Source organism: Rhipicephalus sanguineus, chromosome 11 (assembly GCF_013339695.2).
Source record: "Rhipicephalus sanguineus isolate Rsan-2018 chromosome 11, BIME_Rsan_1.4, whole genome shotgun sequence".
Classification (NCBI taxonomy): Eukaryota; Metazoa; Arthropoda; class Arachnida; order Ixodida; family Ixodidae; genus Rhipicephalus; species Rhipicephalus sanguineus.
In genome coordinates, this window is record NC_051186.1 from 23398344 (window position 1) to 23412156 (window position 13813).

General features: G+C 45.3%; 1 protein-coding gene across 1 annotated transcript in view; it reads left to right on the forward strand.

Moving 5' to 3' along the window:
- LOC119374357 (eukaryotic initiation factor 4A-III) overlaps positions 1-7274 on the forward strand; it is an 89706-nt gene extending 82432 nt beyond the window's left edge. The window contains exons 10-11 of the mRNA XM_037644439.2: positions 6964-7091; positions 7181-7274. Coding sequence (XP_037500367.2) covers positions 6964-7091; positions 7181-7197 — 145 coding nt within the window. The 3' untranslated portion in view covers positions 7198-7274. The remainder of the gene's footprint in view (positions 1-6963; positions 7092-7180) is intronic.
- The last annotated feature ends 6539 nt before the right edge of the window (positions 7275-13813 follow it).

The window sequence follows — 13813 nt, forward strand, 5'->3', positions numbered from 1 at the left end:
CTGGAGTGAGGCACGCGCTCATGCGTGCCCCACTCCAGTTTACTCGCGACGAAGGTATTCTAGATCAGCGAGCATTTCATGCAAATTTCGGGCATTGCAACCGAGGTCACTCACTTTCTAGGCGTTTCTTCAGTGGCAGAATGGCAGTTACGAAAGAAATCGGAGGCAGCATGAAGCCTTGCGGTCAGCTTTCGCATGGAATCCTTTTCTGACACTCTTCTCTGTGCCTCTGATCGCGTACGATGAACCAAACAATGCCTTGGTACACAAGAAGGCATGAATGCAATAAGTGATAACTGTGATAACTTTTCGCCGCATAAAAGTTCACTGCGCCTCTCAACTCGTTGACGCCACAACGCGCCGCAAAAGGTCTTCAGTCTTTACGGTAACAACAGAGACCAATCGACCAATGATTACGACTTCAGCGTGATTGCGGCAATGCCTTCATGGATCAGCATAAGAAAAGAGCGAAGTCGAAGTGGCGGTCGGCGATGAACTTGCCATTATGACTTATTGCCGACAACTTTATCACTGTTATCTGCAGCTGTCTGCTCAGAATGCGCGTGTGGCATAAACTGTGCGAATTGACGGCGGTACAAGTGCGCCATGTTCCCGCTTGCAAGTTCGCCACCGCCGTGCGCATCGCTTTGTAGAAATGAAAGTATCTCGCTGGCGTGGAGTGGCATGGGCACCGAGAAATGATGCACTGACAGCGAGCGTGTACTGTTGTTCTATTAGGCGGCGACAACCCAAGCGCACCGTGCCTTGTTGTGCAGGGCCACCAGAGCATCGCGGAGTGTGCGTTTTCAGAATGCTCGTCTTTGCCGCGTTGAACGAACAGGCTACTCGCCGCACCCGTACACGGTCCGGAGTGAAGCAGGCACGAAGAATGCACAAGCGCGTGCATATGGTATACTGCAGCAAGCAGTAGCCATGGACGGCGTGAGCCGAGCAGGCGATGCGCTGCACGCAACTAGCCAGGGATGATCGGCTCCACGTGGCGGTACCGCACTTCAGTGAAACGGTGTCAGTTAATTACAGAGGCAGTTTAGTTCACTCGTGAGCACAATGCAAAAAAAGCGTAACTTGTCGCTGGCGGGGTTATTAGTACTTTTTAATAAAAATGCGCAGAAAAAAATACGGCCTGGTCACTAAGTGCACGTTTTTAAGGGCGAGTCCATATACAATGAACTACTAATATAACGATGACTTTTCGCGGCACTTTAGAGTTCTTTATAAACGGGTTCGACTGTATTCTAAGTTGCTTCCACCTCCCTTTGAACGAAAAAAGGAGACATTTGCACATGCCTTGTTTCAATTTAAAAAAAATATTGCGCAGGTTACTTGGGTCATGAAAAATATGCTCATTTTTCTTTATAATATGTCATATACAGTTAAACCTGGATATAACAAAATTGACAAATTCCTGGAAAAATTCGTTATAAACAGGTTTTCGTTGAAAAAAGGTAACATTTGCACATGCCTTGTTTCAATTTTTAAAAATTATTGTGCAGGTTTGTTGGGTCATGACAAATATGCTCATTTTTCTTTATAATATGTTATATACACAGAGTAAAACCTTTGAATTTGAAAATTTCGTTTTCAAGGCCTTGGAAGTCCTGGAATTTCGTTCCGGTCCTTGAAAACCCTTGAATATTGGGGATTTTCTCAGGGTCGGCTTGCACGACTTGCAATTCACGGCAGTTGAGCGTGGTGCCAAGCAAACTTCATTGCTTATCGCGTTCCGCGACACTGCGATTGCGAAGTCGAAGTCAGACACAGTCAAACCGCCTGTATTAGATTGGCGAGATCGAGGCATGCGCGCACCCCCAGCGCCATTTTTTTATCTGGCTTGGTTTGGTTTCGGTTGGCCAGAAGCCATAAGCTGATGGCCACAGTGAGGCTGCAGCATCTTGAGCTCTCCGGAAAAAAGAAAAGTTGCACGAATGCGCTTTTACTAGTGTTTGAAATGTTTTCTTTTGGTTTCGGTTTTAGTGGTATCCCTCAGCAACCCGCTAAAAAAGATACAGCACACTCTCACTAGCCTCAGCCATCTCAGCAGTGTCTGTTGGCCACATTGTGCGCTGTGTGGCTTGTCAGTGCTTGCTCGTGCTCCGGTGGTGTTTTGTTTTGCACGTGTCGGTTGCGGCGCGCGTTGAATTTCGCATGATCGTGCATGCAGGTGGCATAATTTGGAGTCATGCCTGGGAAATGTAACTTCCAGGGTGCTTGGCTCAGCAACGATGATTATAAGCGTTGGATTGCTCTGGATACACCTGACCCCCACCATGCTAAATGTACATTGTGCAAGAAGACCTTTGACATCACTTCTATGGGTGAATCTGCTCTCAAGAGCCACGCAAAAAGTACAAAGCACTGTGGAATTATGAAAATGGCAGCTGGAAACTCGATGTAGACCTACCTGACAGCAGGCACAAGTGAACGGCCCACTAGGTCGGCTCTATCCCAAGCGACCGATCTAAGCAGGGCCTGCAAGTCACACGATGTGGTTACCGATGCGGAAAGTCTGTGGACAATGAAAGTGATTACCTCCCACTACTCGTACAGATCGTCGGCACAAACCGGCAACTTGTTCAAGTGGATGTTTCCTGACAGCGAGGTGGCCAAATCATTTTCTTGCAGCGAGAAAAAATGTGCGTATGTTGCGTGCCATGGACTTGGGCCATTTTTCTTGTCGTGCTTGCAAGAAGAGGTACAGAAGTCCGAATATTACATCGTGCTTTTTGACGAGTCAATGAACGACTTCCTGCAAGAAAAGCAAATGGACGTGTATGTGCGGTATTGGGACTCCTCACACGAGGTGGTCACTAGGTACTACACTTCAAGTAGAAAACCAGCACCAACCAGCCCAAATTCGTACCCTACTGCAGGTACTACACCTCCGCTTTCATGGGGTACTCCACGGCAGACGATATGCAGGAGATACTTCTGAAGGCTTTGGAGCCTTTGCCACTTGGCAAGATTCTTCAGATCTCTATGGACGGGCCGAATGTGAACCTAAAGTTTTTCAGGAACATGCAAGCTCATTTTCAGGAAAACCATCAGGTCCAATGTGTCGACATGGGGACGTGTGGCCTCCATACTGTCCATAATGCCTACAAAGTAGGCGTAGCAGCCTCTAAGTGGGGCATCGACATTCTACTGTCAAGCATGAGTGCACTCTTCCATGACTCGCCTGCACGAAGGGATGATTTTTCAAGTGTGACTAACCAGAACAAATTTCCTCTGCCGTGTGTGTCCTCCCGATGGGTGGAAAACATAATTGTGATTGAGAGAGCTTTGCTTCTTTAGAATGATATGAAGAAATATGTGGAGTCCGCAAGAAGCAAGCAGGTGAGCTTACTGAAGTGTGCATCCTTTGAAAATGTGAATAGCTTTTGTCGCGACTCCTTGACACTGGTAAAACTGAACTTCGCCTTCTGTGCTGCATCGATTATTCAGCCATTCTTCTTTCTTGGGAGAGACCTTGAAAGTATTGTGCGGATGCTCCTTTCAAAATTCATGAAAGCCTCAGTGTTGTCGTCATTGGGAAGAGTTGGTAGTCTGCTGAGGGTGGAGGTTGATAACTCCATTAACCACACTCCACTTGAAAAAGTGGATATTGGTCCCAAGTGTGCACAAGCACTGAAGGATTCAAAAGCTAGTGTAAAGGATGCATTTCAATTCAGAATGGAGTGCAAACAATTTTTGGCAGCTGTGACCAAGAAAATGTTAGATTGAAGTCCCCTGAAGTCATCTTTGGTTAGAAACCTGTCCTCTCTAGACCCACGGCTCATGTGCTCAAAGCGGGATCAGTGCCTGGTGGGCCTAAAGAAGGTGCTAGACACCTTGACCATGGCAGAAAGACTGAGCGACAGCTGGCGGGAATGTGTACTCGCAGAGTACACCGAAATGCTGGAAGAGTTCAAGCATGAGCTTCGCCTCTTTGAGAGGAACGTTAGCAGGCTGGATGAGTTCGTTCACAAACTCTTGAGCTTCCATCCCTCCTACAAAGAGCTATGGAAAACAGTCAAGCTCCATCTTGTTCTTAGCCATGGACAAGCAAGGGTTGAACGGGGGTTTAGTGTCAACCGCCAAATCTCCGTAGAGAACTTGAAGGGCTTGTCCTATATTTCACAGCGTGTCATATGTGACTCAGGGGAGAGGGCAGGTGGCATTTTAAATGTCATAACAAAAGAGCTCAGATTGGCTGTGTCTGCAGCGAGGCAGCACTATGGTGCACACTTAGAATCAGAAAAGAAAAAGGGCCAAGAAAATGCTAATCAAACAAAAAGACACTTGAATGTATGCATCTGAAGGGGAAGAAACTGGAAGCAGTTGTTGCTGATTTGATAACCTCTGCTGATGGCTTTGCCTAAAAGGCAGAAGCGACCTGGGACATCAGGCATGTAGTGAAATCCAACAGCCTGCGAAAGACTGCAAAAGTTAAGACCGATGAACTTGACAGCATTAAGACACAAATAGAAAAAAAACTGAAAGACCTGCCCTGAGCCTCAGAGCTTCTAATGTAGTGAAACTGTGCAATAAGTGAAGTGAACATCATTTGTGTTGTGCAATAAAATTTACCGTTACCTACAATCACGTTCCTTAAATTTTTTGGAAGGTCCTTGAAAAGTCCTTGAATTTTTCTCTTGGAAACCTTTACGAACCCTGATACAGTTAAACCTGGATATAACAAAATTGACAAATTCCTGGAAACATTCGTTATAAACAGGTTTTCGTTATATCCAGTTCCAGCAGGGAAATTCGGAAAATAACTGCACTAATTAAACACAAAGGGAATTGAAGGCAGCGCTCACCCAAAACATTTATTTAGCAGCAAAAAACTGCGTATTTTGCTCTATTGCTTGTTTGTAAGGGATGGCAATACTGAACGTTCAAGGACAACAATACAACGCTGCTCCGTCATCATCTAGCCGTGGTCTTTGAGATTGGCTCGGGCAATGCGACGGCACGATCGTGCCGTCGCGTTGCCGGAGCCAATCTTGGAGGCCACAGTCTCACGAACCCGCGGTGCGGTGCAAGACTGCAAAGCACATGACAACAGTTGCGAGACTACTTCTGAAGATTCGTCGTTGTCACCGTGGTTGCAAACAGTTTCTACCAGCGCCTAATCTGGCACGTCCTCAGTAGTGACGACACAGTTGTCGGCATTTAAAAAAAATCGCAAAAGCTGCACATCATCAGGGCCTGCTCCATGAGTGCGCAGTGAAACCACGCTCGCACGCATTGGGCCGAAAACGAAGAACTCGAAGCGTAACGACACGGAGCAAGGATATTTTTTTAGTGGCGTCACCTGGTGTCATGTTAATGAAGTGCAGTTCAGAGACTACTGCAACAACCGAAGAGTGGCACTGCCATCAGAAGAGCCGATTTTCTTTCTTTATTTTTATTTTATTTTATTTATTTATTTTTTTAAAGGAGAGCCGGCGCGGTTAGCGTGGTGGCACCCACGAGTGACTGGATGAGGTTTCAATGGAGGGAGGAAAGGGGGTACACCTGCACAGGCGCTTGCGGCGGCACCTGCCTGCTCGCTTCACTCACACCCACACGCACAAGCTCTCGCCTCGCAGTCGCCGGGGCTTCGAGCGCACCATGCATGACGCCGACGCTTCGCGCTCTCGTCGGCGGGGTAACTGCAGAAGATGCGTGCAGCCCCTGCTCGTGCCAAAATGACAAAATTGGGGACAAAATCCTTAGGTTGTCCACGACAAAAATTCGTTGTGTCAAGGATGTCTCCCGCTGCCACTTTGTTACATAGAGGTCGCAAATAGTACGTGTGCTTCTATGGAGTAACAGCAGGAAATAGAAAAATTTTTCAGACATGCTTGAACATTTGGACACTTTTGCGGCACCGCCACAAGCCCCATAGAGTCTTAGAACATCTGGAATTTTGTATGCTGAAACTATTTGGCATGCAATCTTTCTGACTTTCTGCTCAAATCGCAGGTTTGAAACGTCATTACTTGAAGCTACTACCACTGCCACATCGATCATCTTGCGGGCTCAAGCCAGAGCTTTTGAGAGTCCATCCATTTGCAGCTGTGACTGGTTTCGAAATTTAATTTTTTGCAACCCCAAGGTGTTATGGGGTCAAGCATGTTAAGAAGCTCAAGGGGCCACTGTCACTGCGCAGTGCAGCGATGCCTTTACAAATAAGCGCTGGAAATGCACAAAGGTGTGGTGGTGGCAGGCAGCAATGGCACCACTACGATTTAATTGCTGAAAACCCTATTATAAGAATTTTCAACTAACTGCTTGATAGGGCATGTGGCCTAGTGAAATTGTAAGCGTACTGCACACTTTTAATAGACGACTACCCAAACGTGCTGCATCGCCATTTATTGCTGCGTCTTTCTACGACACCGCCTGCCTCTTAGTGCAAGACGACTAAGTGTGCTGCACAGACGCGTTGCTTTCAGGAACAAAAACAGCTTGTCATCGCCATGCCCATCATGAACTGGGTGGGCACACTGAACACTTCAGGCAAACGTGCGCACAGGGCAGCAAGTGCCCCAGCAGTGGCGGCGTGCACTTAGTAAGTAGGCGACAGGCTGTATGCAACTAGGATGGATTGGCTGGGTTCCCTACAGGTACTGAATGTATTCACAAGATCCTGTACATGCACCGAAATGCCTGATAAGTGTACTGGCGGGCCTTGAGAGCTATTTCAGACATGGCTGTAGTGATTTGACTGCTTGAGTGAAGTAAAACAAGCTTGAATTCATTTTTTCGGACAGCCTGATTTTTTGGGCAGTTTCACGGCCCCTAGAGTCCGACATATTGGACGTTGACTGTGTGTACTATTTGTGTCTATATGTTATCCTTGTACATACCAGTCATTGCTTGACACGTGAAGTAGCAAGCCAGGCAATGAACCAGGCTAGAAGCTCTGGGGTAATTGTTAATAATTGTGAACTATCTGTTCTTGTTTATTTTCAGGATTGGACGGTCCGGTCGTTTTGGTCGGAAAGGTGTTGCCATCAATTTTGTCAAAAATGACGACATCCGCATCTTGAGAGATATTGAGCAGTACTACAGCACCCAGATTGACGAAATGCCCATGAATGGTAAATGCTTGGTTCACTTGCTTTTGTTTCTCTTCCAGTTGCCAGTGCTGGTCAGCTAAGTGCAACCTTTTTTCTTTTATTTTTTTCAGTTGCTGACCTCATCTGAAATCCTCACTCAAGCCAAGCACATCATTAATTCATGTACAGAGCTAAATAAAACATCTTCAGTCTTGCCCTTGAAAATATTGCAATTTTGGACTTAAGTTCTGAGAATTTGTTGTGCGTTGGTCTGGGGAATGGCTTAGCTGCAATTATCACTTGCTTCAAACAATGTTTCAGTGTCAAGTTTCCATGATCACACGTTCAGAAGCTGCATCACAATGCAGTTAAACCTCCGTGTAACCTAGTACAATTGAGAGCAGTAGTTCAGCCTTGTGAACATAGCATTCCGTTTTGTAGCACTCTGGGTGACCCTGGGGTTGTGTTGTCCAACTGTGGTGTGGATGCAATATCTTTTTTGACTGATTCCCACTATCGGACTTCCCAAGTGCTGTGCAGCTGCTATGCAAACACACTTTTTTGTTAAGAACTGTCATTATATATAAGTATAAATATATGTTACATCAGCGCTCACCCTAGGTCTTCACTCGTCTCCCGTTTCAGCCTTTTTGGTTGTTACTTCAAAAAAAAGGTTCAATATTTTTTACTAATTTGCATGCCAAGGTTCATGAAAAGAAAACTGGTACTTCTGGGTGCTGCTGCATGCAAGTTTGGCACACTGCTTAGTCTGTTGCAGAAATGACAGGGTACCATGTAAAAGCTGCCAAGGATGATCGCTGTTGCCTTCCTTGACAAATACCTCTTCGTCAAGAAAGTTGGCACTGGACTGAGGCACACCTTTCCTTCTATTAGTGGGGAGCAGAAAGTTCCATATCAACATTAGGAGGGGGAAATGTGGGACAACTAATGCACAGGCAATATGGAGGTCATGGCTAGTGTGTTTATCCAGTATGCCACGATTGCAATGCAGGCACTCCGTTTTTTTGCTTTAGTTGTTATGTTCTTTTAGGATGGCTAAAACACTGTTGCTTGTAATTCATTACATAATAACTAGTACATATACAGTGACGGCTTTGATATTCCTAAATGTAGGCGGTATCTAATAAGCATCACTTGCTGTGCTTATTGGACATTGGCATTTGCTCTTATTTTCCGTGTTAAAAACTATTCAGTCACAGATATCTGAGGTTAAACGAAACCTGGTGAAGATTGAGGCTTGAAGTGATGAACAAGCAATGTCTCTGGAGCAAATGTGTGTCATTATCAGGGATGCAACAGCTGCACCGATTGCGGCAATTTGATACAATTCCTTATTTTTGCGCCAGGCTGAGCCAAAACCGTGAAATTGGTTAAAATTGCGCCAAGCTGCACCAAAATGCTCGACCAGCTTAAAATTTTCTCAGTTGCGCAGATTTGAGCAAGAAATGGAGGCCGCGTTGGTCATCTGCTGTGTGGGCATCGTCATCCGGCAGCACGGACGCGCAGACCCTAACCCCTCGCGAAAGAAAAAAAAAAGTCAGCTTCACCGCAAGGACGAAGCAATGAATGCGATAGCAACAAATTGTAATGTTATACAAAGTGAGGCTGGCAGCAAACTCCTTTGTATCCGATCTTGCGTAACTCTACAAAACGTTGGTGTAAGAGAATATGGCCGCTCCGGGAAAAGATGTTCTTTCTGCACACTGTCTTCGCATTGAGAGCGCAGCACGTAGCAGGATATATGAGCCGCCCGCTAATGGCTGCCAAGATAGCACGCGCGCCAGCGATCGCAACCGCGCCCTTAGAATCAAAGTTCAAAGGTGCTACACGGGCAACAGCCCCCCCCCCCCCCCTTCTCTCCCGCCCCTTCTCTCATCTTTTCATGCTCGTTCAAGACGGGCGGGGCGTTTCCTCTATGCTTTGATGGCAGGCTTCCCGAGTGGAGTTGTGTTATCGCATGCACCCTCCGAGCGACGGAGATGGGCTGGCTCATTTGATATCTGCTTCAGCTGCGTTCGTCGCCCGCATTCGCGGTAGAACATACTATGCACAGGGATATGTTATCAGTTTGGACTTTATGTGGGGGATGACGGAAAAAATCCGTCGAGAGTGTCCATATAGTTGCTATCGCAATAGAAAAGGACAGTAGTTCTCAAATTTCTTGATGCTTGTTTTATTGCGTGCAGAACGCTTTTTAGGCCACTTTTGCTGCAGTACACTGGTGTCCTGCGGAAAAGCATACTGAAATTTAGAAGGGGCTATTAGTACTAGCTGTCAGGGACACAGCACATTTTGTTTCTTAATTACTCATTCGTGCATGCGCCGTGTTATTAAGAGTACTAGTATGATCGCTGACGTCTAAAAAATTATTGGCAATCATTTGGAGCTGCTGTGCATGGCGTTTCTGCGGCCTTGAGAAACAATAGACAAAAGCGTATGCCAGCTTTCTTTTTTCGCTACCCCGACTTGCTCCTGCTTTACGAATCTACCAAATTTCCAGGCTGCCAGGTTCGCAGGTCCACATTAGCATTTCCAGTGCCTGTCGAATTATTTGACAGGTCCTGCAAATGCTAATGTGGACTTAGTCATTGTTCGCACTGTGGGGTGGTTCAACACACTGTTTATTGAAATAGCAGTGTTCACGTGCACTGTGCACGAATTAGCTGATGTTGAATGGTTTTTACATATTTTTGTTTTCTTTTCTAAAAATAAGCTTTCTTTGTTATACTGCTCCAAATTTGGGATTTCGGGCTAGAACATTCAGGTTTTTTTCTTCGTAACCTGCTCCAAATTTGGATTTTTGTGCTCCAAAAGCAACAGTTTGCTGCTCCAAAAATTGCTCCAAATCTTATTTCGGCTGTTGCATCCCTTCATTATTCAGGCAGCAAGTGCTTTGCTTAAAAGTAGGGGTGTGCAAATAGTGAAATTTAATCTCGAATCGAATAGTGCCATATAGTGGCCAAAAATATCGAATAGTATATTAACACGAAATGTGTGCCACCAGTTACGGCAAGACAGAAAAATCAGGGATGCTACAGGGTGCCGACAGCTTCATTACGCACTTGTTCGGGAGTGGCTTTTGTTTCAGCTTTAATGGGCGTGCAGGCATGTTGATAGAAGAGCTGCCATTCGAGTCAGCTGTGGCATTCCTCACCTCCTAACAGAGGGGGGTATAGTAGCTAGTTTTGTTTCCCCATGGTCGAGCAGTAAGGCTCATCTGACAACGGTAATGTTGTGCTTCGTTGCCATGTGTGCTCCGGGCCCAAAAGTCTTCGGGCGCCCATTCACAGCAGCGTTTTAACTGCGCGCCGCAACGATGTGAGTTTCTGAACTAGCGGCGCGGCAGTGGTGACTGCCCAAATTTTTACATGCAAAGCCAATCACCGAGGGTTTCGCAGGCCAAAGTCGGGTCATTTTACGGCGCTTGCGGCATATGCGACCGAACTACGCAAGAAGTCCATGCCTTCGTTTCGTGAGGGAAGTTGTGAAGGACTTGACAGTTTTCTCGTGTGTTTATCTATGTGCAGAAATGACATAATCTTCTTTAAGATCAACATGCGCTCGCTTTTGAACCAGGATGTCAGTGAAACTTTAATGAACGGCGACGTTAGCGTTAGTTTTAGCCACCCTACCCTAACCAAGTTGCACCATTGGCCTTTGTCATGTTTTAAATATTCGTCCTGTCAAATTATTCGAAACTTCGAATACTAGCTATTCGAAAGTCGAATCGAATTATTCGATTAGGAACTATTCGATTCGTATTCGAAACTCGAATATTCGCACACCCCTACTTAAAAGCATTGTTATGTATGCCTATCTCATTCTCTCCCCTCTCCACTGGGTGGAATAAGCTGGTGCATAGAGCGGCACAGCTAACGTACAAGCCTTTAGGAGACTGTGTGCACTGGAAATGAAAGTGAAGGGAGGCTTGGTGTTGTCCTGAAGAGAAATCTTCTTGTCTCCTAATCTTGTAACGAGCTGTTTCAACGAAATCAGCCACCAACTTACACATCTTCATTCATTTGTAGGGGGAGGCACTAGTGTTGAGCTTTTTAAGAGCGATTACAAAAAACAATAATTTCTTTGTAAGTAGCCACTGCCAATCTACTAAGCATAGTTCACCAAAAAAGCATGGGTGGTGCCTATAATGGCACAAGGCAGAATGCAGAGGTAGTGGCTAAGGCAAAATCTAGTCATCATAGCTTAGTGAGGGCAAAGATCACACAACATGAACAGAACATGACAAAATTTAGTGCTAAGAAGCGGGCCCACGTAGACATAGTCATGATAAAGAAAATTAGGATTGCCCTTGAGAATAAATATGAGGTCTCGGAACAAAGAGAAAAGGACAACATGGAGGGAATGAACGAAAACACAACTGCCAAGATTTCTGAAGCAGCACTTGGAGGCAGAGCACTAAGCCCAGAAGTGACCAAGCTCTCTCAAACTGCTAAAGACCCAATTAATAAACACATGAAAATAACCAGCCAAGACATGAAATAGAATTAACTGAATTTTCGAAGTTTGATAAGAGAAAAATTAGCAACATATGGAACTATAACAAGACATAGAGCCAGCAGCATCAAAGCAGCTGAAATGAGACTATAGGGAGAATCAGATGTGTGTAATGAAAGATAGGCTGGGCAGTGTTAGCATGCCTGCACCCAGTGCCTTAAGACTTCAAATATACTACCAAATTGGAAAAATACCTATATCGTATTAATAACGAGAAGGGAGACAAAAGAATCTAAGAACATGAGACCATAGGCCGGCAAATTCGCTCATGAGTCGACTCACTCACACTCAGATCGAGCCGCGAGTCCAGGTGAGTAATATTTTGGCGAGTTTGAGTCCGGTTGAGAAAAATTTTAGTAAGTCTCAGTGAGCTTCGCACCTTTTTGCCGACCTATCGTTCTATCTACACCACTTCAGCATTACTATCGGCCTTATGTCGGCTCACGGTTATACAGTTGAACCCCTTTATAAGAGACATGCACCGGGGAGCAATTCTTGTCTTTTATATGAGGTGTCTCTTATAAGCAGTGTACCACGTATGCCTTTTCTTATCAACCTTTATTTTTATGTAGGCCCACTGGTGTCTCTTATACCCAGTTGTCTGTTACATCAGTGTCTCTTATAAAGGGGTTCGACTGTACTCCCATCGATTCACACATACTTCAAAGCCCTAGAGTTCATACGCCAGCTCAATATTAATTGATCAGAGGCATGAGTTACAGGGGGGAGGGGGGGGTGTAGTAGGTGCCTTGACCTGCCCTGGCAAACTTTCACAAGAAGTACTTGATAAAAATATACCGTATATCATGCGAGTCGATCTCTTTCAATAAAGATGACCTTAGTGGGTTGCAACCACTGATAACTCGCATTTGAAGGTACGAGATCAAAAGGCGCCAAGTAGAGCACCTATACTGCGAGATTGGTGTGAAAGAGCATTGACACTGGTCGATAAAGCCAATTATATGCCAACGGACTCATGAGTTGACTCATGCAAACTCTGATAGTCTTGTGTGAGTCCGAGAGAGTAATAATTTGTTGAGTTTTAGTCCGAGAGAGTCCGGCTGAGAAAAGTTTCAGTGAGTCTGAGTCCGGTTGAGGGAAATTTTCATGAGTCTGTGAGTTGTAAGGGCAAAATATATTTGATGAGTGAGTCTGAGTGAGCTCCTCACTTTTTGCCGACCTGTGCATGAGGCTAATCAGCCTACATTCAGTATTATACAAAATATCATGAAGGTAATTTGGAATAGCTTAAGAGACCCACTTCAGTCAATCTTGAAGCTGGCTTCAGAAAAGGGTACTCTACAGTGGATCACAGTCATGTGCTCAACCAAGTAATCTGCTGAACATGAGCCCTTTCATGGCCTTCATAGATAACAAAAAAAGCACTCAACATGGTGGAGATGCCAGCAGCTTTGGAGGCATTCCATTGTCAAGAAGTACTTTAACCCTTTGCAGTCCGTTGTCTGCCCCTGCTCTACAACGTAACACGGCCGCAGGGGTCCGTGGTCAGGCACTGCTGGACAAGTTTTCGCGGTTGATTCACGAGCGCATTTTCTCACTACATTATGCGCCGCCTGTAAAATAGTAAGTAAACGTCTTTTACTTGAGCTTTGAGGACCAGAACAGACTGAAGGAGGGAAAAGTTTTCGGACCGCAAAGGGTTAAGCATGTGGATACCCTCACCAATGTTTGCATAGATTCTACAGCTACCTGGCTTTTCCACAAGCAGGAAAATTTCAATCGAGAAAGGCGTTAGTCAAGGAGGTGGGGATCTCTTAAATGTTGTTCACTGCATGTTTAGAGCTATCCAAATGACTGGATTGGGAAGAAATGAGAATATACATTAATGCAAAATATCTCAATAACTTGGTCTTGATGTGATCTTCACCAGTGATGGGGACTAACAAAAGTGATTGAAGACATAAATAAAAGCGTGCAAGCGGGGTTCAAGATAACTATGCCAAAGACAAAGGCAACCTTAGGAAGCCCGGTGAAAGAACAAGTTCACGGTTGGCAACTGGACCCTGGAAACCGTACGAGAGTATAAGTCTGTTACTACCAGGTTAGCCTGTAGCACATACGGCAGATATTCCGAAATCATGACCGCCAACTTAACGTTGTCCTTAAAGGGGAAAGCATTCAAGCATTACATACTGTTAGCACGTACAGGGCTGAAACTTTGGAAGTAACAAAGAAACTAAAGAATTAACCCTTTCACTGCCGGGTTT